This window comes from Mustela putorius, unplaced genomic scaffold, assembly GCF_011764305.1.
Source record: "Mustela putorius furo isolate JIRA1106 unplaced genomic scaffold, ASM1176430v1.1 tig00000129_pilon_pilon_pilon, whole genome shotgun sequence".
NCBI lineage: Eukaryota > Metazoa > Chordata > Mammalia > Carnivora > Mustelidae > Mustela > Mustela putorius.
In genome coordinates, this window is record NW_025421290.1 from 25,848,022 (window position 1) to 25,874,502 (window position 26,481).

Sequence of the window (26,481 nt, forward strand, 5' to 3'; positions counted from 1 at the left end):
TGTTGTTGTTGTGTTTTCACTTCACTCTCCTTTAGGACTGGGATGGCTTTGTTAGTAATTAATTAATCCCTTTTTCTGGGAAGTCGATGGGTTTGGGTTTCTGAAAAAGATTAGCCATGTGGAGTCTTGGAGTCTTACTTAAGGTTTGGGGATGATGGAGCTACAGCCTTTAGACTTCCAGGACCATATACGTCCACAATGGCGTATATTCCTTATCAGCATGTTCATGATTCATATTCTACTTCCTTTTAGTAAGGATTAACATAAGATACATAAGAGATGTTACAATAAGGCTATTTAAGTAAAAGTAGAAAATAGACATACCCTGTGGAGAGAGGGGAAAGCGAGTACTCCATATTCTTAAGCTTCGGAATGAGACCTCCTTTGGAAACAAGTTCTTTGCAGATGTAAGTAGTTAAGATGATGTTATTCTGGGTTCAGGTGGGCCCTAAATGTAATGACTCGTGTCCCTCTGAGAAGAGAGGACCGGGCATACGAGGAGGAGTGCTGTGTGACAGTGGGGCAGGGATGGGCGTGGTGCAGCTCCAGGCCCAGAGCACCCCGCCTCCGTCCAGCCACCAAACCTGGGAGGAGTCAAGGCTGTTCCCTGGAGCCTTCAAAGGGAACACAGCCCGGGCAGCCCCTGGATTTCTGAATTCTGGCCTGGGAAAATTAGTGTCCACCAAGTTTGTGGTATTCGTCGCGGCAGCTCTAAAAAACCCAATACACGCACCTCTTTTTTACACATTGTATTTATTTATTTTAGAGTTAGAAAGTGAGCCGGGGCTGGGGGTGGGGGGTGGAGCAGAGAGAAAGAGGGACAAGCAGCCTCCCTGATGAAGGCTGGGCTCAGTCCCACGATCCAGAGATCATGACCTGAGCTGAAATCAAGAGTCAGACGCTTAACCCACTGAGCCACCCAGGTGCCCCACCGCTTATTTTTATTTAAAAACTATTCACTGTGTTTACTCTCTCTGATGCTAGCATGGCCCTTTCTCACGTCTATGTGAATAGACATCTTTTTGCCAGGTTGTGTGTGGTAGAAAGAACCAGACATTTCTCTGCCTGTTCATAAAAATTGAGACATTGATAAAAAGCCCCTTTTCCCAATTAATAGATGAAAGCGTATGAATTACTTTATATTTTTGTGGGACATATGTTTAGTTCAGACTCCCTGAGGTCTTATTCAAATTATCGAAAACCTGGCCTCTGCAGTATAATTCACAGATGGTACTGATTCTAGCCAAAAAAAGAAAAAGACAGCAAGAAAAAAAAAAAAACAAAAAACCGGGGGTTGAAAACACACAAAACTACTCCAGTGTTCTGAGCGACAGGAAACAGTGTTGGACTGGGCCTGCCCCCCACTTCTCCACTCTGGACTTGGTGGGAACCTGTCCCCTCTCGACAGGGGAGCCTGGCACTGTCCCTTTTGCGTGTCTTGCTCAGTGCAGCCTCCAAGCTGGCATCTGTGTTTTTCTTGCTTCAAACACTGGCTCTTCTTTGTCAAGTGCTTTCCTCTGTTCCTGAGTGATCTCAGCACTCTACAAAGTGGGTGATTGTCGGCCCATTGTACAGACAAGGAAACAGAGACTGCGAAGCCCAAGGGCGTGTGTGGGCCGGGTGGGAACCGGGGCCTGAGCAAACTTGGGGTGGACAGAGGCGGAATGAGAGAATCTGAGGGAACAGGGCAGGGGGAGGTTGGGTTGAGGCCGGGGGGCTGGGAAGTCCATACTGTGCAGGGCTTGTTTGTCCCAGGCCTGGAAGGGAGAGTGCTTTCTGTCTTCTCTGAGAACCCTCAGAGCTGGGGGCATGGCGAGAGCAGAGCGCGACAGGAGGGGATGTAGGGTTGCAGAGGCCTGGCGGCAGGAAGCAGGATCTCAGGTCAGAGTCCAGGAGGGGCTGGGGACTGGGACAAGGTGAGCAGTTTACGAAAGGCGTTGGTGATGGCAGACCTGCCCTCCCAGAGATGGAATCCACAGACCGTGAGGACAGCTGGGGGCTGTGAGGGAAGCAGGCAAGGAGGAGGAGTAAGTCAAGGATTAAGGCTGCTAAGAGGAGAGATGGGGCATTGTGTACTTTGATAAGCACCAAGGAAGAAAGGGTGGGTTTGGGCCGTGGAAGAAGATGAGGAGTTCTGGTCTGGCCTTTGTGCACTCCAGGCACTGTAGGTCATCGGGAGAGGATGATCAGTAGACAGCCCAATAGGTTGGCTGTGCACAGGCCAGGTGAAGTGTTGGAAGTAGGTGAGAGGACCGAGCAAAGGGCCTGGGGCCAGCTTTACCTTCATTTAAGCAGACATGGCCATGCCCTTCCTGGGCTGGGGGTTCTGGAGCCCGCTAGCTTTGGGAGCACGTTCTGCATGGCTGGGATGTCAATGGTGGGGGAGAGTTACTAGGGAGGGCTGTTAGGGTCACACTACCAGATGTTGTGGGAAGGCTTTACAAAAATGAAGAGCAAACCTGTAATCTGTGTGGTTTTGGAGGCCTGAGACATAATCCCTCCCTGAGTCGCTTCAGGAATACAGGGAGTCTCGGCCACAGTAGGGAATTACTGTGCTGTTTATCAGTAATATTTGCAGATGCAATCGCATTCCCTCACTGGTGTCTTTGTGATGATTCTCCAAGAAGAGGGCCTTTCTCCTGTGGTCTTGGAGCTTGATTTCGGCGTTATGTATGTTGTGGTTTAGGCCTCTCGGGGCTGGTGTGCCTTTAGTCCCCACGGGTGAGCATCTTCACAAGTAGTTCCGAAGCCGATGCCCAGGACTGGCCCTGCTCTCACTGTCACCGATCTTTGTAGGAAGGGGCACCAGGGCACCTGGTGTGTGGCCTCAGCACTGTCTGAGGAGCCCAGGAGCTCCCTGCTCACAGGCAAGGCTTTTAAGGCATGTGGTTGAAGCCCTGTGCGGGGCGAAATCAGAGATGTGGGAGGGAGCGCACTTCTGCATGCACATTGAACTTGGATTGAGAGCGTCCACTGTCTGCCAGACTTTGTGGTTTATGATGCCCTCGAGCAGCAGTTTGTAACTGGGGGTGATTTTGGTGCCCCCCCTCCCCAGGGGACACTTGGCTGTGTTTGGAGATTTGGTTGTCACAACATGGGTGTGGGGTCCTACTGGGTCCCTAGGGGTCACCTAGCAGTAGAGTTTAGGGGATGGATGGTGCTCATACTCTGCCACCCCCAGGACAGCCCCCACCCCTCAGAGTCCCCCTGCCCCGGATGCCAGTAGGGCCAAGGTTGAGAAAATGGATCATTTCCAGGCGCATCTTTCCGTCCTTCCTGCTCTCTCCCATGGGGAAGACTCAGGGTTCCAACCATGGCGTGGGTTTCAGCATAGCTAGGGAAAGCCCCTGAGTGAAGGTCAGGGTGGAGAGAGGCCCGTGTGGCTGTGGCAGGGAGCCTGGGGTTGGGCCACCAGCTGTGTGCTCGCAGCGTGCGCTGCCCTTTTGAGCATAGGTCCCTTACATGCCAAGTGGGGAGAGCCGGCTGGGGGATCCTAGACCCTTCCCGGCTCCCACACCCTGACATTCCAGCACTGGCCCTCTATCCTCCTAACCTGGGCATGATTCAAGCAATGTAGGCAGAAAGATTTGATGAGAGCTCCTTCTCTTTGCCTTTTAATTCCAGTTTTTATTTGCATTTTTGGGGAGTTATGAAAAGGTAAAAATGGCACCCTATTAATTTCATGGTTAAAATGCCCCCTCTTTTTTTTTTTTCTTTTAAGATTTTATTTATTTGACAGATCACAAGTAAGCGAAGAGGCAGGCAGAGAGAGAGGGTGAAGCAGGCTCCCTGCTGAACAGAGCCTGATGCGGGGCTCAATCCCAGGACCCTGAGACCATGACCTGAGTTGAAGGCAGAGGGTTAACCCACTGAGCCACCCAGGCACCCTAAAATGTCTCCTCATTTTAGTAAATAAGAACCCTGATGATAAACATGGGAAGGCTTCTTCTGTTTCGAGGAGAAATGACTTTAATATCTTTGAAACATTTCATGATCAAAATTTGAGATCTGATCACTTGCAGCAGACAGACCGGGTGCATTTAAGTGTCTCTGCTGAAGTGATAGCCGGGCTGCGGGGTGTCCCCAGATAGCACTGGCTCTGAGCAAAGTCCTGGGAGTGTACAAGAACCTGAGAGTCAGGATGTCTGGGTATTCCCCAGCTGATGGAGCAGACGTTAAGTCATCCCGAATAGCTGTCTTCACTTCCACCCCCCAAGATGTGCAGACGCGCACGCATGCACACATGCAGACATGCACACACACGTGCACACACACACGCAGGCGCGGTATCCTGGGAGCTCTTGATTTTCTCCATCAGTTAATGGGTAATGTGCACAAGGAAACCAAAGCTGTTCATCTCTCTGGATTAGAGGAACAGTCTTTCTCCTTCTAGAATCTTCCCTATCTCATGAGTTTGCTAGGGCTGCCCTGACAAGCACCACAGACTACCAGGGGGCAGGGGATGGAAGGGAGGTTTAAAAAACAAATGCATTTTCTCACGGTTCTGGAGGCTGGGACTGTGAGATAAAGGTTTTACCTGGGCTGGCTTCTTCAGAGATAGCTCTCCTCGGCTGGTAGGTGGCCACCTTGTGTCTTCACATGATCTTCCGTTTTTGTGAACCTGTGTCCTAACATCCTCTCCTGTTAAGGACATCAGAGCCCACTGGTCATGGCCTCGTTTTAGCTTAATTACCTCTTTAAAGCCCTTGTCTCCAAATCGAGTCACATTCTGAGGGTCCTGAGGCGCGGGCACGGTTCAGCTCAGCACAGCTGTGGGGGTGTGTGGGGAACGGGCTCTGTCCAGGCTAAGACTCTGCAGATGGCAGGAATGTCGCCACGGCTGCTCCCCTGCCTTCCCCCCACCCCAGCATATTTTCCTCACGAAAAAACTCAAACATACAGAAAAAAAGCGCAAGAATAGTACAGCGGCCACCTGCACACGCTACTGCGGGAAACCCGTCTTTGTTAACATGTTATGTTTGTGTCATCTTTACATAAAAATGATATGAACTAATTGAAAGACAGTTGTAGGCATCCTGACACTTTACCCTTTAAAACATCAGCGTGAATCTCTTAGGAATAAAGATGTTCTCCTGCATAAACACGTAGTATTACTGCACCCAAGAAAATGTAAAATAATTCCGTATAGCACCTCATATGTGGTCCATATTCAGATTTCTCTAATTGTACCTCAAAGTTGTTGTTGTTGCTTAAATAACTGTGGTTTTTAAAAAACCAGGTTCTCGTGAAGGTACAGGCATTGCCTCTGGATTTTTATCTCTCTAGTCTCTGCAGTCGGGAAGGATCCTGCCACCCCTCCCCCCCCTTTTTTGAGAAGTTCAAGGCCTGTTGTTTTAAGGGATGCTCAATCCTGAATTTGGCCGAGTATTTCCTTGTGATGTTGTTCAGCTTGGCCCAGTATCCCTGGACGTGAGATCCAAAAGCTTGCTTAGGTTCAGGCTTGTTTAAACAGTTGCCAGGTGAGGCCGGGTGCTTCTGAAACCATCAGATCCCGCCAGGTTGTCCCGTTGTTAGTGATGTTGTTAGAGATGCTCCGTTTGAACACTGGCCTGAGGTGGTGGCACCAGATCTTTCCACACCGCATGGTATGTTTCCCCTTTGCAATTAACCTGTAATCTAGGGGGAGATAATTTGGCTCCGTGTGCATATCTGTTGATGATTCTTGCCTGAATTATTGCACTAGGGGTGGGGGTTGCAAAATGGTGATTTTTCTAATTCTATCATTAGTAGGCATTACAGTTCTTAAAAAGGAACTGTAATGGCCGATTTGTAGAGAAAAGGATTGGTGTATAATCGGCTCTGATGGTGGCAAATAAATCTCTGAGTATCATTGTGGACTCAGGTTTTTATTTAGCGTGTTTTATAATCAATTACAGTCATTGTTTTGATGCTCCAGTTATCCCAAATTTGGCCAGTACGGTCCCCTTTCAGGCTGCCTTTCACATTTTTTGAACATGTCCCTTTTAGTCTCCGAGTACTTGCTTTCTTGCACAGAAACGTCCTAGGTTTAGTTCATATTTTCCATTTCCAGACACGGATTCTTCCATTTCCCCAAAAAACTCAGATTCCTTTTAGAAGCAAATGGTATTTGGAAACCGAATCTGGGTGCTGGTGTGTTCATTGTGGCTGGGGTGTTGTTATTTTCTTTTTCTTTCTTTTTTAAAAGATTTTTATTTATTTTGAGAGAGAGAGAGACAGAGTGAGAGAGAGCATGAGAGGGGAGGCCAGAGGGAGAAGCAGACTCCCCATGGAGCTGGGAGCCCAATGTGGGACTCGATCCCAGGACTCTGGGACCATGACCTGAGCCGAAGGCAGTTGCTTAACCAACTGAGCCACCCAGGCGCCCCTGGGGTGTTGTTATTTTCAAGGCTTTCAGTGGACAGAACTAAGAAAGAATAGAATAACAAGCTTATTGATATTTCCAGATCACATCTAACAATATTGGAGTTCTCTTAAAATCTTTGATTTTGTATTCATAGCTTTTTGCTTGGCTTCTAATGCTTTGAATGCTGTTAATGCATTCATGTTTTGAGCTGTTCTACAAGATACATAAAATGGTTTCACAATTCTATTGTTACTCTTAATTAAGTCCAGGTGAAACATGGTATTTCTTCCTGTTTCATTTTGTCTTATCCATACATTCCACTAGAATGGACAGTATTGGGTTCAAAAGCCCTGTGAAAGAATCCTTTTCCCTGTAAAGTTAATGTTGCCAACTTGATCCTCTAGTTATTTTGCTTCCTTTTAAATTTTTAAAAAATTTTTTCTATTTTAAAAGATTTTATTTATTTGAGAGAGAGAGAGAGAGAGAGAGGGAGTGAGCAGGAGTTGGGGGAGGGGTAGAGAGAGAAGTAGACTCCACGCTGGGCAGGGAGCCCAACTCCAGCCAGCGATCGTAACCTGAGCCCACTGAATCACCCAGCAGCTCCCTTTTTTTTGCTTTTTTAAAAAAAATTATACTTCTAGTTTGCTCTTCTCTAAGAAATCAGTTTTATTGAGACACAATTTATAGTACACTGCACCCATCAAAAGTGTACACTACCCCGTGTGTACATCTGTGTGACCAGCTGCAGAGTGACCCCAGGACATCATCATCACTACAGTTTCCTTGTGCCCCTTTGAGTCAGTCTTCTTTCCTCTCCACCTGAGTCCTCAGGCAACCACTGATGTACTTTCTCGGTTTCACCTTTTCTAGAATTTCCTAGTAATGAAATCATAGAAGAATATACTTTTATTTCTGACTTATTTGGCTCAGCGTAATGTTTTTGAGAATCCTAAATGTTGTGTGTATCAATAATTCACTCCTTTTTATTGCTGAGTACTGTCCCATATTATGGAGATCTTATTTGTTTATCCAGTCAGTGGCTGGGTGGATTTTGGATACTTGGCAGTTTTTAAGTATTATGAATAAAGCTGCTTTGAACATTCTTGTACAGGTCTTTGCGTGGATATGTGCATTCATTTCTCTTGGGTAAATATTTAGGTATGGGGTTGTAGGCTCCTGTGATAAGTGTATACGTGATTTTATACAAAAATAGTCGACTGTTTTCTGAAGTAGTGGTATGAGGTTACACCGGTCCCCACACTTACTGTTGTCAGTGTTTTTCCTTCTAGCCATTCCAGTGGGCATATTGTAATACCTTGTGATTTTCACTTGTATTGTTCTCCTTTTGATTGAATAGTAAAACACGTCTTAGTTCCAAAGCCATCTTCCTATGAAAAATACATTTAGTGAAGCCTCAGACTTAGTCTCCATTGTACCCTCGCAGGTATGGTGTAAACGGGGAGGCGATTTGTTGAATACCTGAGTCTGTTAGCACGGGCTCGTGAGCAAAGGAGGGCATAGCCCCTGCCTCATAGAGTTGACATATTAGTGAGGGGAGGTAGATACAAATCAGACAACCTCACAAATAAATGTAAACTTGCACCTTTGCTGTGCGCTGCGTAGGAAAGCTACAAGGAGAAGCCTGAGGCTCTTGTACCTGGACCTCCTCCTGGTTTCCCAAGAAAAAGACATTGTTTACATGCTCCCTCCCTTCATACCTGTTGCAAAATTTCTCAAGTGCTGTAACTCTGGGACCTGTAGCGACAGGCTGAGCCCTGGGAAAGCAAGCTCACACCCTGCTGTTGGAACCCAGATCTGTGGCAAAGCCATGATGAGCTTTCACATGATTATTTGGCTTGAGATGAAGTCATATAGACTGGTTCCCTGCAGAGCGCAGGGTGAAACACACTTCAGTGTTTTTAAAAATATATATTGGTAACACATGGTTTACGTTTAATTTGTTAAAATCCTTTTCCTATTTTGTTTTTAACATTGTGGATAATGATGATTCCTAAGCTATTAAAGAATGTCAGTGCTTGTTACATTATCAGTGTTTTTTTTTTTCTTTACTTGCATCTTGTAGGTTTGTTGGCAGTCCCCCACCCACCCTTCCCCCCAGTGAGACCACTCGTAGTTTTGTTTTTTTTTTTTAAGATTTTATTTATTTATTTGACAGACAAATAGATCAGACAAATAGACAGACAAATAGACATAGATCACAAGTAGGCAGAGAGGCAGGTGGGGGAGTGGGGGTGGTGGGGAAGCAGGCTCCCTGCTGAGCAGAGAGTCCAATGTGGGACTCGATCCCAGGACCCTGGGATCATGACCCGAGCCGAAGGCAGAGGCTTTAACCCACTGAGCCACCCAGGTGCCCCTGCTCATAGTTTATTAGATTTGAAACTTCAGTTTATGTTTTAATTTCCTGTAGGTCAACTTGACCTGGTATATAAAACTGATTGTCTTCAGGATGTTAGGTCTTAAATTCTTAGAAATTTTGATTCTGTGTTACTACTCTAATAATTGAATTCATTCCATGTAGTTACTGTGTACTATTCTGAAGTGTCTTAGATAAGATGTAGTTTCACTCGACTGTTCTAAAACTGGAAACTTTACTGACGCTGTTGTCCTATTTGCAGTTTTGATGCACGGTTAAAGTGAAACATAATAGTCATCACTGGCGGTGTGCTTTTAAAGGAAATCTACAGAGAATATTTTTAGTAACAACGTACTTTTTGAATGTCGTGATCGACTTCTCATGTTTGAAAGCTTACTCTACTTTTTAGGCAGAGGAATTCTGGTCTCTCAAGGTAAGCAGTATAGTAAACGATTTAGGGAAGTGTTGGTTGCGTTTACCCCCCTTCGATCCTCTATATGATTTGGAGAAATTACAGGGGAATTGCTATGCACATATTGTGGCATGTAGAGTCCAAGAGTGAAATTGTAGGGTGATTGATTTGGTCTTCATTTTGCCAGTCATCGCCCTGGCAGGAGACGCTTGGCACACTCTGACCGAAGTAACTGAGGAGCATTTACTAAAGGGCTGGTTTGGTGGCACTGGAGAGGGATGAGGAGGAACCAGTGAAGAGGGCACATGCCCACCCCTCCCCCACCCCCGGGGGCGGGGCGATGGCTGGCTCCACTGGGGAGCTTTTCTCCCCTTGGTTCTGAAGGTGGGAAGGAGAGGAACCAGTGCCTGGACCTGGAGGAGAAAGGAGCTGGGGTTTGGACCCTCCATAGGGCCATGGCCTTGGGTGGCAGGATGCAGTGATCTCCCTGGGGTCAGGGGAGTATATCCTGCCCTCATCCACCCTTCACTTCTCTTACCGGTGCCCCCTCTTGGTGGAACCAGACCGGAGGTCAGTTGAGGGGAGCCTGTCCATGCTTCCGTCTACTCGGACCACTCTGACCAGGAGCAGTGTGAGTGGCTCTGGGGCGGATGGAATACATCCACCATACTGAGGGACAGAATGTAGGATGGGGAGGACCAGCAGCCCCGGCAGTGGTACCCACGTGCCCTGAATACCGAGCACTTGCATGTGCTTAGTCCTGGCCAGTACCGGAGAGCAGCAGGGCTCTTGGTGATCTGGTGGATCACTAGGGAAGGTATTCTAACATCTGAGCATCTCTAAGTTAAAACACCCAAACAGACAAAGAAACAAAAAATAGTTAAATGGAGTCCCAGACCTGTTTCAGCTAGGTTCTGATAGTCTTCATTTCCCAGCATTTGATAAACTGGAAGACGGTACAGAATCGGGGGAAATCTCTCTCAGAGAAGAGTCTGCCTTCCTCGAGGGGCCACCTCTGAGTACGGAAAGCAGAGCTGGCCATCCTGAGCCCTCCGTGTCACCGCACACTCTCCTTGCCTGCTCTCCCAGCCTGCATGAAGCGTCTCTCCGGGAGGGTTGGGGGAAAGGGGGTTTCTAGGGGCTCCCACAGGGGTGCAGCACAGTCCGAGTAAGCTTGCCATCCAGGAGTGCCCCGAAGCGGTAAGCTGTCCTCGGGGCTGCTCCACGGGGGAAGAAAGTGTCCCCGTAGCGGATGCACTCTTTTTGTCATTGTTGTTTTGGGGGACCGCTACACAGTTGGAACACCCCAAGCACAACATTTCTTTCTGTTGTCTTAGGAGAACGATGACAGAGGTGCCTGGCTGGCTCAGTCAGAAGAGCGTCCGGGCAGCTCTTCATATCAGGGTTGTGAGTTTGAGCTCCATGGGGAAAGAGGTATAGAGATTACTTAAATAAATAAGTTAAAAAAAATAAAAGTTGAAGACCGTGTCTTCTCTCTGCACTTCTAAGTATATATTATGTACCTTAACAAGGATAGAACTCATCAGAAATGTAAACTGCGTCCTCAGTGCAGTGTGTAGATCCCACAGACCATGTGAACCCAACCCAGAAGTTGAATGTGATCTTGGGGCTCTGTTTGTTCTGCCAACGAACATGCTATTGCATGTGTGTGGATGATTCCAGGGACATGGCGTTGGGAAGCTTAACTTTCTCTCACCCATTTTGGAATATATCTGCCAAAGCTAAAGCCCTTTCTCTCCTTACTCCCTCCAAAAATGTATCTGAAGTAGCACATGATTTTAAGAATCTTCTTCCTGCCCAGTGAATTCAGAGACCCTGGGTCCCACCTGGGGGAGGGAATGTTAAACATCTGTACAAACATACATAGGTGGTCCCACTTTGTGGGATTCTGTGGGTTTTGGTGCAGGTGTTGGAACTCTGAACCACACGCATAGACTTGAAGACATGGCCAGCAAACTGGATTTTCTCCTGGGAGTGTCCTGGTTTGGTGGAAAGACAGAGGCAGCTCCAGAGACTGGGGTGTGAATCCTGGCTCTGCTTCTTGCTGATTATGATCTGGGGCAATCCCCTGTCTTTTTAGAGCCCATTTTCTTGGCTATAAATGGATGTAATCTCAGATTTCTTCATGGAGTTGTTTAGGGCCATCTGAGTAAGTGATTGTTTTTGAAATTTCCTATACAGATGGAAAGGTGATGTTTTGTCTCCTGATGGTCATGTGCCAACAACACAAATACAAAGTCGTCATAATAGCAGTGGTAACTTTTGACTCTGTTTCTCATCTGATGTGAACGATTAAAGTGTGTGTGTGTATCAGAAAACATTTGTGTTAAAGGATGTAGGTTACCTGTTGCAGTAGATGACCCCAAATCATTTGGTTTCACTTAAGAATGTGTGATTGGGTTGTTGCAGCTGCCTGCCTTCCTGGTGATATTTGTAGTAGATTTGCCTTTTGGTGGGGGAGGCCGGTAGGTTCCTGAGTCAGACAGCGTTGCATTTGGCAAGTTAGTTAACCTGTCTGAACCTTAACTTCCTTATCTGTACCCCTCCCTCTGTTCTAGAGTTGTTGAGAGGATGAAATATGCATGAAAAATGCTTGGGATAGAGTTTGGCACCTGGTCAGTCGTCAGTTAACGTTAAAAGTTATTTCTCTTGGGGCACCTGGGTTGCTCAGTGGGTTAAAGCCTCTGCCCTTGGCTCAGGTCATGTTCCCAGACTCCTGGGATTGAACCCTGCATTGGGGCTCTCTGCTCAGCAGGGAGCCTGCTCCCCCGCCCCCCTCTGCCTGCCTCTCTGCCTACCTGTGATCTGTCAAATAAATAAATAAATAAAATCTTTTTTTAAAAAGAGTTATTTCTCTTGCTCTTACTATTACCGTCACCACCACTACTCTGATGTTTGGGGGTACCCTGATTCCAGGTTGGGCTGGTATTTAAGCCAAGTGACTCAGCAATGTACCAAGTGAATTAAATTTTTGTGTGCGTAAAATTTCCATAGATAATCAAGGGCTGGTTGTTTGGGGGCACCTAAACGGATCACTGTGGCAAGGTCTGAGACTGGTGTCAAGGCACCAGCTTTCAGCCGCCCACCCCCCACCTGTGGGAGGTCCCGAATACCGGCTGCAGGTGGCCTTACTGAGATAGATCCCTTTCAGGACTCAGAGAGTAGTTTCACACTCTCCCATGAAACGTGCCGTGCAAAGTGTTTGTTAAACTGGAGATTTCCCCCTTATGCAGCGTAATCCGGTAACTCCTAACCTTTGGCCCTCTTTCTCTATGGCTGCCCTGTGGCCTCGTATAGTTGTCAGTGATTAACCTGCGAGCTTCCAGTTCCATGTGTCTCGTGCCTCAGGTGGCAGTGAATTCTCTGGCGAGCTGAGGAGTGTGTGGACGCAGGTGCCCTTATTGCTCTGTGCCAGTCGGGGGCCGGTAGCCCCGATGAATCCCCAGAAGGGGCAGGGCTCCGTCTGGACACTGGCCCCTCCGGGTGACACACATCGAGTATCACCGAAACTGCGCAGCTCTGTGGCTACAGAGGCTGGCGACTCCCACCTTCTTTAGAACCTCACCAGAGCACAGTTTGTCAGGCAGATACGGTGATGACGTGGAAGACCAATGGGACTTGCCCTGGCGGGACTCTGAAACTGGCCTCAAGGACACTCCGTGTGTGGCCAAGGAGGGGAGAGTTTAGACACCCTCGTGTCCTGGCTGCAGGCAGCTGCCGGTCGGGTGGCCCAGCCTTGGCCATGGTTTTCCTGTGGTTTCACATGGTTCCCAGGGTCCAGGTGAGCTTGTCTTTTTGGGTAGATTCTGTTCCCTTAAATGTTTCCCTTAGTGCTAATCACATGGTTAGTTTGTTCTACCCCTCCATCCTGTGTACCTCTCCAGCATCTCCCTCCCCTTTGCCTAGGGTGCCTGGGAGGCCTCAGTTCTTTCAGAAATCTGGATTTACCTCTTTTTACCGGTGGGTTTCTTGACACCTCTCCCCACCCCAAACCAATTTGGCCCAAGCCCTCTACTCCCGCTGGGCTCTGCCCACCCCAACCCCATCTTGATTAGCACCTACAAGAACAGAAAAGGAATCCATAACACTTACGGCGTAGATTGCTCCTTGTCATTTCTCCCACCTGGGTCGGGGCTGCTTTCAGGTTTGTCCTTGCAGCCAATGTCAGCCCTCAGCCGTTCTCAAACACCATTTGTTGAAAAGATCGCCTTTGCCACTGGTATACTTGTGCTGAAATTGAAAGGTGCTGGAAAGGCAGTTTCTCCCTCCAAGTGGGCTGAGTCAGTTATAGCAAGATGCTGCGGCCAAAAGCTGGGTTCCCGGCCCGGGAACCCCAGCAAAGTGCGCGTGTGTGGAACATGCTGGAGATTGGTGACCTATTGGTCCTGTGGCCAGCGACCACCCCTTTGCAAAGCAAACATATCAAGAAACCAATAACCCAGTGTGCCTGTTTTCCAGGGTCGGGGTGGGGGGGGTTATGATTTTTTCTATTTTTTTTTTTTAAGATAAAATGTCATCACTGTCAGGTTGAAACCCAGTACACACACACCCCATAACTGTAACTTTTACCTGGCCGGGTACATTTGACAACATTTAGTTATTGGAACTAAGGTGATCAAATTATATGTGCCAGTTAGATAAGATCATATTGGAACATTTAAAAATAGATGAGTGACTACTGACAGCGAGCAGATAAAATGGCACTAGCTGGGCCAGGTGTAATCCAGCCGAGGGTGTCTCTGTTTGTCAGACCCACAGGTGCCTTTATTACCCTCCATAAAACATTACTGTGGTAATTATCCTTTGCAGCATCCAAGTCACTTTAAAGAAAGTAGAGGTGCTGGAAAGAGCGCGAGTGCAGAGCTAGAGCTGGCTGTCCTCTTTCCCTCTCCAGGTCATGCTGTCTGTTGATAAAAGTCCTTTACTGAGTCTTGCACTTTGTTTTTTTTGTTAAGGTTTTATTAATTTATTAGAGGGAGAGAGAGCATGAGCGCACATGAGCTGGGGAGGGAGCCGTACAGGGAGAGGGACCGAGTGCAGAACTTGGAGCCCAGTGCGGGGCTCCATTCCACAACCTTGAGATCATGACCTGAGACCTGAGCCAAAATCAAGAGTCGGACACTCAACCGACTGAGCCACCCAGGTGCCCCTGGGTCTTGAACTTTTTAAAAATAACTGAGTTTCTATTTCTGTCAGTGCAATGAATGGTAAGTTTACCTCCCTTCGTATCTATTGGCTTGAAGTGAGTTTGCCTTTTAAACTTAAAAAAAAAAAAAAAAAAAAAAGAACGCATGAAAAGACAGTCTAATATATGTCTTTTATTCTATTACGTGCCCTCTTTGTAATTTGCTTACGCAGTTTTTATTTTAAGATAGCGTCTCCGGTACAAACAACTGTTATTAAAAAATTATAAAAAGGAATATATCCACATCTTGGACCATTTTATCACACCACTGCACATTCTTGTTTCATACCAGATGACAAATAAAACCTACATTTGCATATCTTTGTTTCTGTAATGAAGTTGTTAGCGGTCATGAAGAATTTACTTATCCATCTATTGTGGGGGGGCACACGATATCTGGAATTCACCTGAATTCACCTCTTTGAAGTGGTGGAGCCTGGCTATCATTGAAGCTATCCAGCAACCATCTTCTCATACCTCCTGTGTGTTTTGCAAGTGCTTGAAAGTTTTCTAAACCTCTCTGTGCCCATAATCCTTTTCAGCCTGCCCAGGTAACACGGTGAGCCTGTAGATCTTGGAAAAGAGTTAACCCTTAGCTGCTAACCGTCCCCAGAGGAGATGGGTGAAATGGATTTGGAAGATTGAGTTGGATAAAGCAGTGATTCTGCAGATGCTAATTGTTCAGCCTTCTGATCTAGAGCATGAGGTGGTGGCAGTGTTGTGGGGGTGCGCATTCCCCTTTCTTTATTAGAGATCGCCAGTGTAGAGTTCGACAGTATCCATAAATATATTTCAGGTGTTTGCTGATCATCTTATTATTGATTGATTTGAGTGCATTAGCTCCCGCCTGCCTTTGGCAGTTGGAAAACGGCAGTCTGGAGAATAGGAGAGATAACTCATTTCAACCCAGACACGTGGGGGCTCTGCCTGCCTTCATGCATGGACCCTCACCAGGTCTGCCCCCAGCCCTGCCTCAGGAAAGCCAGCCTGATGGCTGGGTGGAGGTTATTGAATAGTAATTGCCAGGTCGTGAGCCGAAGACGGATTCTTGCAAAGTGGACCCCTGGGAAACTGACAAACAGGGTTCCTTTCTCAGTGTTTACCCCCTTGACCACACCTGGTTTTTCCTGGAGATTAATTTGGTTTTAAGGCAAATGTTGGGTTGACTTTGGTTTTATTTTGGTGTGAATGCAAGGACAGGATTGAGCTTCCTGCAGTGACTAACACACACAGAGCCTGCCCAGCGCCGCCACTGCAGACGAAGCATTGAACCTGTTCCCTGTGTCCTTGCCCACCTGTCCCTGCTGCATTCCCTGGCTCCCAGATCTGCAGATGCTCATGAAAGAACCCGGGGCGGGGGGCAGGTTACGAGATAGCCGAGGTGTGCCCCTGACAGAGGTGTGGGGCACCAAAAACGCCACATGGCTCAGCTCTCTGGATATTGTGCAGGTAACGTCTAGATCATGCTTTCCATCTTTTGGAACATGTCTATAAAATTACAGCAAGACGGTTGCAGAATTGGGGGTGACTTCCGTATCTGATATTCAGAGGGCGCCTTGTCCAGTGGCTGTGATCAGCGGGGGCTCCGTTTCCAGCTCCTGATCTCAACGGGCTGGCCTGGTCCTCCCTGCCTGCAGGGGACCCCCCCACTCTGAGGCACACAGGCTGGGGTCTTGAGTGAAACTTCTGTCTGGACCAGGAGTATAATTTCTTTCTTTCTTTCTTTTTATTTCTCCTCCTTTTGGGGGAGAAAAAAAAGAAAGCGGAACAGGGAGAGCACAGAGGGACATTAAAAACAGCGCCGCGCTGCAAAGTTGTTAGGGAAATTCAAGGGTCTGACGTGACTTCTTTTTTTAAAATCTTTCTTCTGGAGTAATTGTCTGTTTTGTTGTGGGAAATGAACAATGATCTGTCTAGATTAAAATTCGTTGTGATCAGTTTTGTTCTCTCTCCTCCTCTCTCTCTTTCATGTACTCGGCTAGTTCCTCAGATCATTTTCTTAATATTTAAAATTCAAAAATCCCCCTTGATGTCTTTACATTATAAATGACAGACCTTTAGAACAAAAAGGGCCTTTAGGAATCACTCACTTGCCAAGCATTTTGGAGGGGTACGAGGTCATGGTCATTTGTTAGCATAACTTTTCTCTGTTCCCTCTCTCTCTTTTTTCTTTTTTCTAGCATGTCCCAGCTTCTCCTGTGACTTCCTTTGACAGAGAGGAGCATTGAATTGATTAACTGCCTTTTACGTGCTCAGTACTGTGTTAGGGCCATTCTGTGCATGACCACATGTAAGCCCGACATGACTCAGAAAAGATAGTATGACGTCTAATACAGAGGTGAAGAAGCTGCCAGGCTGGGAGAAGTGCTTTATTTCTAGTAATAGCAGGATAGCAGTCTACACTGCTACCCAGGACCACGTCACCGCAGGGTAGCAGTGTAGACCAGAACCACATAGCTCGATCCCTTTGTTGCTTGGGGGCCATGTGTGGGATGCATTCTGGCGCTCCCCAAGAAAGCCCTGGCATTGCTTCTGGCCCCTCTCATGGGCACCTGGGCGTAGTTGCCTTTCATCGTCTTGACAGCCCCGGGAAGCATGAATGCAAGGGAGTGAGACCATGTTGGGGGGATGGGTGGGAAGGGGAGAGGTGGCGGTGAGACCTGTCTTTAAGAGCTTGCCCGTTCCAGCGGGGAGCTGCCCTGCACAGGGGTTGTGGGCATTGAGTGGGTCCGAAGGATGGGTTGGCTGAGGACCGTGTGTGTGTGTGTGTGTGTGTGTGTGTGTGTGAGAGAGAGAGAGAGAGAGAGAGAGAGAGAGTGTACAGTGTTCACACCTTCCTCCCCTGTATGGTTCATCTCTGTCCTCCCCTGCAGTTCCATAGCCCTTTGGTCAGCTTACAGAGTCTTTCGGAGTCATTTATTGTTTGCCTTCCTCTGGAGGTCCTGTGCCCGAAAAGGTGGACCCCGTCTCACTGTCGTGGTGTGTCATGGCAACAAGTGTTAAGTGACTTTCAGAATGAGACCCAAGGGGCATTCTTGGTTCAGCCCAGGGAAGTTCGAATGGGTTTGTGAACTGTCGAAGTCCCAGTTCAGCCCGGTCTGGGGGCGCCAAGGATGGAACCTGCCACTGTTGGGGTATCAGCACCTGCCAGCCCCTCCCCCAGCCCCGGCCCTCCCTGCCACCTTCCCTCTCTTCTTCCCTTAGGTCAGCTTGGCCCTGGGGAGCCTGAGTGGGAGCCAGCGCCACAGTAGGGGAGGAGCTGGCGGGGTGGGGGGTGGGAAGTGTTCTTGCACCCTGGGACCAGCCGCTGGGAGGCTGTAGCAGGAGCTCTTTCCGGAAGATTGTAAGCCCGCCCTCCAGATCCTGGGAAGACCTTCTGTGTATTGGGTCAGAGTCGCAGGTTGATGAAAAAGTCATCCTACCCCATCTTCTGATGCACAGTGAGTGGGACACTGGGAAGGAGAGGGAGCGATGAAGGCCCGCGTACACTGATGAATCTAGAGCAGCACATTCTCAAAGTGTATGGTTTGATTTAGTCTGTGGGAGGATTTCGTCTGACCACCTCATTGATAGAGGAGAAAATTGAGACCCAGAGACCCACCTAGTGAGGTGCAGCTCAGAGGTGTGTGTTTTTGTTTTTGTTTTTTTTAAAGATTTTTATTGATTTATTTGACAGAGAGTTCACAAGTAGGCAGAGAGGCAGGCAGAGAGAGAGGGGAAGCAGGCCTCCCGCTGAGCAGAGAGCTTGATGCGGGACCCATCCCAGGACCCGGAGATCATGACCTGAGCTGAAGGCAGAGACTTAACACACTGAGCCACCCAGGCGTCCCGAGGTGTGTGTCCTTAATACTGATGGGCTTCCTCATCCCATCTGTACCTCCTCCTCTTCGTGCTCGACTCCTCCCCCTTTTGTGCCTTGAAGCACTTGACTTAGGTCATCATCATACCACTCCCCCCCCCCCACCCCGCCCCAGGTCTAGTCCCACACGACCAGCCCAGCTCTCTTAGCTCCTGGAGACCCTGTGCCTGGTGTTGGGTTCCCAAAACTGTAGGAGCTTTGAGTCCAAACCCCGGGTTCAGGTATAGAGCTGTGGGGCAGGGGAGTGGTGAACGACGGGCTCTGTTTTTGTAAATCAGATACTCTGGAAGCACAGCATATCTGTCCTTCATGCCTGTGCCTGCTTTTCAGCAGAGACCGGATGGTCTCCAATGACTAAAATATTTACTCGGACCCTTTAAGAGTTCCCCCCCGTCCCCCCCCTGTCCCCCCCGTCGAACAATCAGTTGATGGTGAACCTCAACGCCAGCCCACCTCACATCTACCTTTCTGCATTCCTGAGCTTCTGCTAGACAAGGTGGGGGTCAGCGAACCTACCGTGGAGGGAAGAGGGGGCGTATGTCCAGCAAGGTCATTCAAGTCCCTTGATCAGCAGTTCTTAATTCAGAGACATCTCGGGTTATACGTTCAGATGAGCACTGAACCCCCCCCCCCCCCCCCCCCCCCCCGCCCCGTCTTTGACCGAGTCAGTTGCTCAAACCAAGCCATCCTTCATCTTTCTTCTTTATCTGTTACTTCCAGTCCATTGCCAGGTCCATTTGGTTCAAAATACATCCGGAAACTTCCTCCTCCCTGCTGCTACCGGTCCCCTCACGCCTGGACTGTGGCATCAGTCACAACGACCTCTGCGGTTCCTCTTGCCTCTTCCAACCCATTTATTCCTATGGCGGCAGGTCCCTGCCTTCTGACTTGTTGCTTATTATTTCCTTCACGGCAGGCACTCCAGTCTGTACGATCTTATTTATTTCTTCTCTTACTTCCTTGCTGTCTTCTTCCCCCTCTAGAATCCAAGCTTCAAGAGAGCAGTGTCTTTTGGTGTTGTTCTGTATTCACTAGCGTCGCCCCCATGGTGCCTGGCATGTCTCGGGGACCATATGGAGGAGGGAAGGAACAAGGGTAGGTGGTGTTGGAAGCGCCCTCCCGAGATGGCAGATCAGAACCATCGAGAAGAATCATTTCCAATGATGCACCGAGAACACATACCCAGATCCCCACTCCGTTTTGACCTGGGTCCTGCCTCATCTGCCTTCCCCACGGGGTTCTTCCCCTGCCAGGGGTATCCTGGTGACTCTTCTGTCACTGCTGGAAGTGGGCTTTACCCGTCAGAAGGGGTGAGAATGGGAGGAAGAAAAGAAAACCATTGTCCTAGAGCAGCATGTACTACACGTCTTGGACCCAGAATCCACAGACAAAGTGTATGTTTCCTCATGATCCAGCATGAGCCTGTGTACATGTGTCCACACGTGCACGTTTCACGGAATGCCACTCTACCCTGGATGTTGTGTGTCCTAGTCTGTGGGATTCTGTTCTGTGCCTTGAAAACCAAGCCGGTTGTGCCCATGAGACTGACCCCATGACCCATGAACATGAGAGTGCACTGTTTGAAAATCGTCTATAGAATATGGTACTCATCCTCAGACATTCACAGCCTAATGTAGAGTCCTCCTGCCCTGCCCCTGAAGACCCCTATGGACGGCTGGCTGACAGACGACATACTCTACATGAGGGGATGGGAGAGAGTCACGGTTGCTAGAACCATCTCAGGAAAAAATGTTATTGATACAAGTTAAATGTAAGACTTCATTTAGTTTTATCTCCGGGTTTGTTTTTTTTTTTCAACCTTTCCAACTAATCACTTCTTTCTACAACATAGGCTTCCTCTTGTGTCCTGATGTTTTTTATTGCCAACGAGGAGCTGGCTGCTATTCCCCAGGTGCTTTTTAATTAAAACACAAAACTTGGCCTCATCCTTATCTTCTTACTCAACTTATTTCAGCCCTCTCCTTTTCACATTGGTTTTTTTTTTTTTTTCCAAGCTATATGTGTGTGTGTGTGTGTGTGTGTGTGTGTGTGTGAAAGATTTCCATTCAGAGACACATTTTCATCTTTATATACATGTGTATGTATAAATGTCATCTTAAAGAATATCTGTACACAAAAATGTATCTCTGAATGAAGATCTTTCTTTCCTTATTATTTTGAACTCCTTAGCATTTAATGATGTGTGGCCCCCCCACAGTTGTCACAGAAGAAAAAAAAAACCCTATTCTTCAGATGAGATGCAGAAATTTCTATAAAAGCTCTGACTCTAAACTTATTACACAACTATAATCAAATTACAGCTGCCTTTCCCCGGTTAAGGGCATTAAATGTAATTTTTCCTGCCCTAAGAAACTTGAGCATTCTCTCTGTACTTATTTCCATTAAAAATTTTTTCAAGTCGACTTTTTTACTCTTTTGTGGTGTTCCATGAGACCAAGGAGGACACTTGGAGGTGAGATGCCATGGCCAGGCTCTTCCTGTTCCTTTCAAGCTCTATATATATCGTCATTGGAGGGGGTACGCAGGTGACAGTGTCCCTGGAGGTGTGTCCTGAAGATGCTTTTTGTGTTTTTTTTTTCTCTCTTTGGAAATTTTAAGTATGAGATTTATTTTTTATTTTTATTTTTTAAGATTTTTTTTTTTAAAGATTTTATTTATTTATTTGACAGACAGAGATCACAAGTAGGCAGAGAGAGAGAGGAGGAAGCAGGCTCCCCGCCGAGCAGAGAGCCCAATGTGGGGCTCCATCCCAGGACCCTGGGATCATCACCTGAGCAGAAGGCAGAGGATTTGACCCACTGAGGCGCCCCTATTTTTTAAGATTTTATTTGTAAGAAAGTGCAAGCAGGGTGACGCAGAGGGAGAGGGAAATATAGACTCCCCACTGAGCAGGGAGCCTAATGCAGGACTTGATCCCAGGACCCCAGGATCATGACCTGAGCTGAAGGCGGACACTTAACTGATGGAGCCACCCAGGCAGCCCTAAGTGTGAGATTTTGAAGTTCATGTCTGGTTTGCAAAAACCTATCAGCAGTGCCAGGTTCTCTCCTGGTAAAATGCAAAACTGATCAAGGTGGGAATCGTTATGACCCAAAGCCTAGGCACATGTCTGCAGCAAATGACCGTTGTACACATGTGCAGATCAGTTTGAAATTAAACCTCAGCTTGGTGATCACCGTGTGAAGAACTGGGCAAAAGAAAAGTTGGAGGAGCGAGGGGCAAGGCTGCTGTGAATCAGAACTGGCTTCCTGAGCACGGGAGAAGTTACGGGAGTGAGCACACGGAGTGAGGTGTGTGCGGAGGGCAAGGGGACACTCACGGAAATAAAGCAGAAAGGCTCTCCACGCTGGATTTGCTAAGCCAGGACCGACAGTACCTGTGGGTTTGCCGGAGACTCCTCCCACGGCCATGCTCGGAACTTGATGCTGCTTTTATGATGGACAGCTTTGGGAAAATCAGATTTTGATTGATTGCTTTCTAAAGATTTTGTTTTATTTATTTATTTTTGAAAGCGAGGCAGGGAGAGGGAGAGAGAATTCCAAGCAGATCCCACCCCACAGCACGTGAGCCCTATGCTGAGCTCCATCCCACATCCCCAAGATCATGACCTGAGCTGAAATCAAGAGTCTCAGACAACTGAAAGGCATTGGATGGCCAGCTTGGCTCCCTTTCTTCTGTCAGAAAGAATATGTTCATGACATCATCCAGCATCACTGAGTACTTGTAGGCATGGTGCCTGTTACAACTGTGTGACTTCATGCTGTTGCTGGGGCCCCACACCCATCCCTGAGGGGGTCTTTATTTTGCCAATGGGGAAGCCAAGACTTTGTGAGGACCATGATTTGCCCTAGGCCACATAGGAAACATCTCAATGGCTCCAGAATTCCTGGTCCTTCCTGTAACCCCCACCCCTGCCTCTTGCACCTGTATCAGTTACATTGCAACCCTTCCCTCCCCGCCCCTGTGGTTTTTTCCCACTTAGTTCATAAATAGTAATGCAGTATAATAATAAAAAAAAAAGATACTTAGGCCGGGATTAAGAGAAACCACATTCCCTGCTTACTGTTATTTGCCTAAGAGGGTCAATTATCCTTCATGTCTTTGTCATATTTTTATTCCCTGTAAGATTAAACGGCCCCACCCTGAAAGCCGCCTTGAAAACAAAGCTCTTAGGTTCCCAGAACTGAGATAATCTCCTTGCAGAAATGTTTGGGTGGCTTGTGGGCCCTGGCGCTCCAGGTAGCTGGTTTAGAGGCCTTGTGTTCAAGTAGATCCGAAAGGCACCACAGGGAACCCTTGGTGGAGTCAGGTCAGGGATAACCCCCACCCCCACCCCACCCCACCCCCGCCCTGAGTTACCAGCTTTTGTGGTTTGTTTTATATTGTCTGGATTTGGTGATTGCTGGTCTGCCCCATCCTCACTCATACCTCTTCTAGAAAGTGCGCTTTGCATCGATTTCCCAAAGGAAAGAAGAGGTGGGTCCCCGCAGCTCCTTCAGTGGCCCTCCTGCTTTACTGGGAGAGCGTCATCAGTGCCCCTCAACTATTCTGGGCTTGAAAATGTATGCGTGAAAGGAAAGGCCACATAAGGACGTTGGATTTTTTCAAAGTGGACATTTTTCATGTCTTTACACATCCAGCTGGTTAAACTGGAACGCTGGTGTTTTGCTTACGCGGGTCAGCCTGACTGGTACCGGTATTTGGGCTCAGGTCTCTGTGCCTGCTCCCCCGCCCCAGGGGGTGGGGGTCGGGGGGGGGGTGGAGGCTGGGGTGCCTCAGACGTCCCAGCCACTGATCTTGGCTTTTGGAGCAATTCTCTCTTCTCAGCGCACCAGAAAGAGTTAATTCTGGTCCCCCACCCCCACCCCAATCTGGTGTGATAGTGAAGAATTTTAATGGGTTCTGTGAATCAGTTTGTAAGTCAACTGCTGGGTGAACTCATGACTGAAATACAAATTTTTTAAATCCTCTTTAAAGATTTTAGGAATAACTATTTTTTCCCCCCCTTCTAAGGATTTTCTTGGGACATTTTCCCCCCTCTAAGAGTTCAGCAGTACTATTGTTTCTGTCTTACAGTAGTTCTGAAAAGGAGAGAGTCAGTCCCTTGGCTGCCAGCATGGGGTGGGTGTGGGTTTATGTAATTTGACTTCTTTTCTCTCTAAATCAGTAAATATTTACAAACGACCTTATCAAACAGCTTGGGTACATTCAGTCAGTTGAAAGCGTGCACTCAGAATAGTGACTGCCCATCGGCCTGCTGCCAGGTCAGTGGGCCTCACAGAAGGACTGACCTTTTTTTTTTTTTTTAATAAAAATGTGGTCCACAGACCAAAAGTGGGCCTCAGAAGCAAGTCTTTCCACAGAACTAGTTTCAGAAAATTTGCTTTTTAAAGTCTGACTTATAAAGATCCAACTCCTTTAGGCTGGGGGCAGAATATGTGAACTTAGACATTCAGAAAATAAATATTGGCTTCCGGCTCCCTGTGCCCCCCCCCCCCCGAGTTCTTTTGTTTCTTGGGGAAGGTAATTACAGAAATCCATTTGAAGCTTAAATGTCATTCTTTTGTGCGTAAGGAGGAAAAAACAAGCAGATTACTTTTCCATTTCTTGCAAAGTGGTACGGAAAAAAGATGGTTTAAAAACACAACCAACTCTCAAATTTTTTACAGCGGCGATGGGAGTTGGGGGTACCCTGCCCTCTTTTTCTTTCCCCATTTGAAATCTGACACATTTAGAACACGTTTTTCAGAAGGGGGGATACGTACGTCCTTCAGAGTTGACACTGAAAAATAATACAGGGATCTGAGCTGGGGGGGCCGCTGGGATGTGAAAATTTACACTATTCTTGCACCGCATCCCCTGGGAAAAGCATGCTCCTTTCGTGTGCCGCACTTAATCCAGGTAGGATCAAAGTGCCGTTTTTGGTGCCGTCCGGTCAGTGTCCAATATTACGTATTTCTGGCTGGCAGACGAGGACACATAAGTGAGAGGCTTTTCAAAATAAGTAACTGTGGTAATTGCTATTCATCTGCCTACTGCGGAACACTGAATGTTGCTTTGTTAATCATTTTTATGTTTTCCTTTTCTTTGCAGAGCATTGGGAAAGGGTCATTGTGGTGCATAGACCCAGAGTATAGACAAAATCTAATTCAGGCTTTGAAAAAGACACCCTACCACCCGTACTCACACGTGTTCAATACCCCTCCTGCCTCTCCTCAGGCATATCAAAGGTAAGCCATTCAGACTTTTCTTTTTCTTTTGCTCTACTGAAGTTGCATTATTTTGGCAGAGACGGGCACTGAAACTAATTTAAGAGGCTGTATGATACAAAAAATAACTGCAGGTAAATGAGAAAGAAGTCAGGCACTATCGGCGGCGTACGCAGTGTCGTGTTTCCCGCAAAGCTTACCACTTCTTGCTGCTGCAGAGGAACGTGCTCAGAAGGCTTCCCAGTGGGCGAAATACTGTCTTCCTGGGTAGAAACATTTACCCAGAAAAGGTGACAGCTTTAACATCTCCGTGTGTCACGGTTTGTTGGGACAGAAGTACAGGGATGAGTCAGGTAAGCGCTTCCCTCATCCCAGCCTCTGACTGCGGGTGTCTTACAGGTGTTCACCCAAGGACTCACTTGGCTGTTGTCATTCCTGGTCTCCATGTGGACGCTGCTCCACAGCGATCATTTTGTTGTGGTTACTTGGTGTTTGCCTCCTCAAGGAGAACAGCAGAGGACAATGGAAGCTTTTATTCCCCCCCACATGCCCATTTGTGTCGAGACAGTGAGGTCACGGGTGTCATTTTTATAAAGATGTAATTGGAGGAGAGAGTGGGAAGCTTGTCCCTTAAAAAATAAATAAATAAACAAACAAATAAATAAATAAATAGAAAGGAGGTGTTAATGTTAGTGTCGACAAAAAGTAGCCACGGTATTAACACAGATACAAATCTTAAAATTGATTTTATCGCCCATAGCACTAGGGTTGGAAATATATTCCTCCCTCCTAGAAAACAATATATATATATTTTTTTAATGTAAGAACGTGTTTCTATCATAAGCACCCAGTTGAGAGACCTTATCCTTGGGCTACGCGTTTCTGTGAGTGAGGGATGGCATGGGTTCGTAGGTTTCAGTAGTTTTATGGTCCACTTCTTTGCACATTCTTTCCCTTGTCTGGCATTTGCTGTGCAGAGGGGAGCACAAAGTGATCTTCTGCAAGCACATTAATGAAGTTCTTGTGCGTCTTGGTTGAGAAGCATTCCGTCACAGGCCCTAGACAATCAGTCTTCTGCAGGAGACGCGCAAGAACAGCTGGGCTCTCGGAGAAGACTGCTGTATGTCTGCCTTTGCTAGGCGATTAGCGTGATGGTAGCCATAGCAACTGGAGCATCTCCATAGCAACGCGTAGCCGAGACAGGTGCAGTTGCATCACAAGGCTGTTTGTTGCCTGGCAAAAGGACAGGCCATTAGTACTTAGATATACGCTGTTGCCTTAGAAACAAATAACCCTACATAGCAACTACAGTTGGTTTGAAAGATTTGGGGGAGGAAAAAAAAAGGTTGTAGCAGCTTTTGTCTGTGTTCATAAAAATCAGCGCAAGCATACTCTATTGGAAATGACAACTTGAGGTCATATAGCTGTAGGAGATGAAGTGGGATTTTCCAGAGCAAGCCAGCCAACATCGTAGAAATGTCCGGAAGGACAGAGCCATATGCTTGGTTTTCTTCTTGTGGCTGTAGCTCCTCCTGAGATGGAAGGGAACTGGGGTGGGAGAATTGCCGGTCTCCAACATTGGTGGGGAAGGCGACACTCATTATTGGGATTTTCCCCCAGATTCTCCGATTTCTTAGTCATTCTCCATTCCCCCATCCTCCAGACCCCACAGAAAGCCCTCACTCTCCTCCCCAGTTTGTATCTTAGAAGTATTTCTTAGCCTTTTGTTCCTAGGAAGTTAAGAACATAAGTGTTATTCACTGGGTCCTATCATTGGTTCATTTAGACAGTACTTTGTTGCCAAATGCGACCCCATGGGAAACACAGTAATTATTTAATAATTTGAAGGATTACGGCAGAGCTCTGGGGGTTGCATACTCAGGCAGAGGCTTTTCGAGCTGGCCTAAGCTTAATGACTTCATTTGATTTTTTAACATTGGCATAAAAATGCAAACCAGAGCTTGTGTGATGAAAGTAATTTCCAGTGGACGACTTCAGATCCTGCTCTGTCACCTCCAGTTCCTCTTCTCCCAGGTGACAGAAGAAAAAAAAAG

General features: G+C 47.4%; 1 protein-coding gene across 11 annotated transcripts in view; it reads left to right on the top strand.

Annotated features, from left to right (window-relative positions):
* FOXN3 (forkhead box N3) overlaps positions 1-26,481 on the top strand; it is a 399,089-nt gene that overhangs the window by 201,862 nt on the left and 170,746 nt on the right. For all 11 annotated transcript variants that reach the window (XM_045071364.1, XM_004739079.3, XM_004739080.3 and 8 more), the window contains one exon: positions 24,312-24,448. In XM_045071364.1, the coding sequence (XP_044927299.1) occupies positions 24,312-24,448 (137 nt within the window). The remainder of the gene's footprint in view (positions 1-24,311; positions 24,449-26,481) is intronic.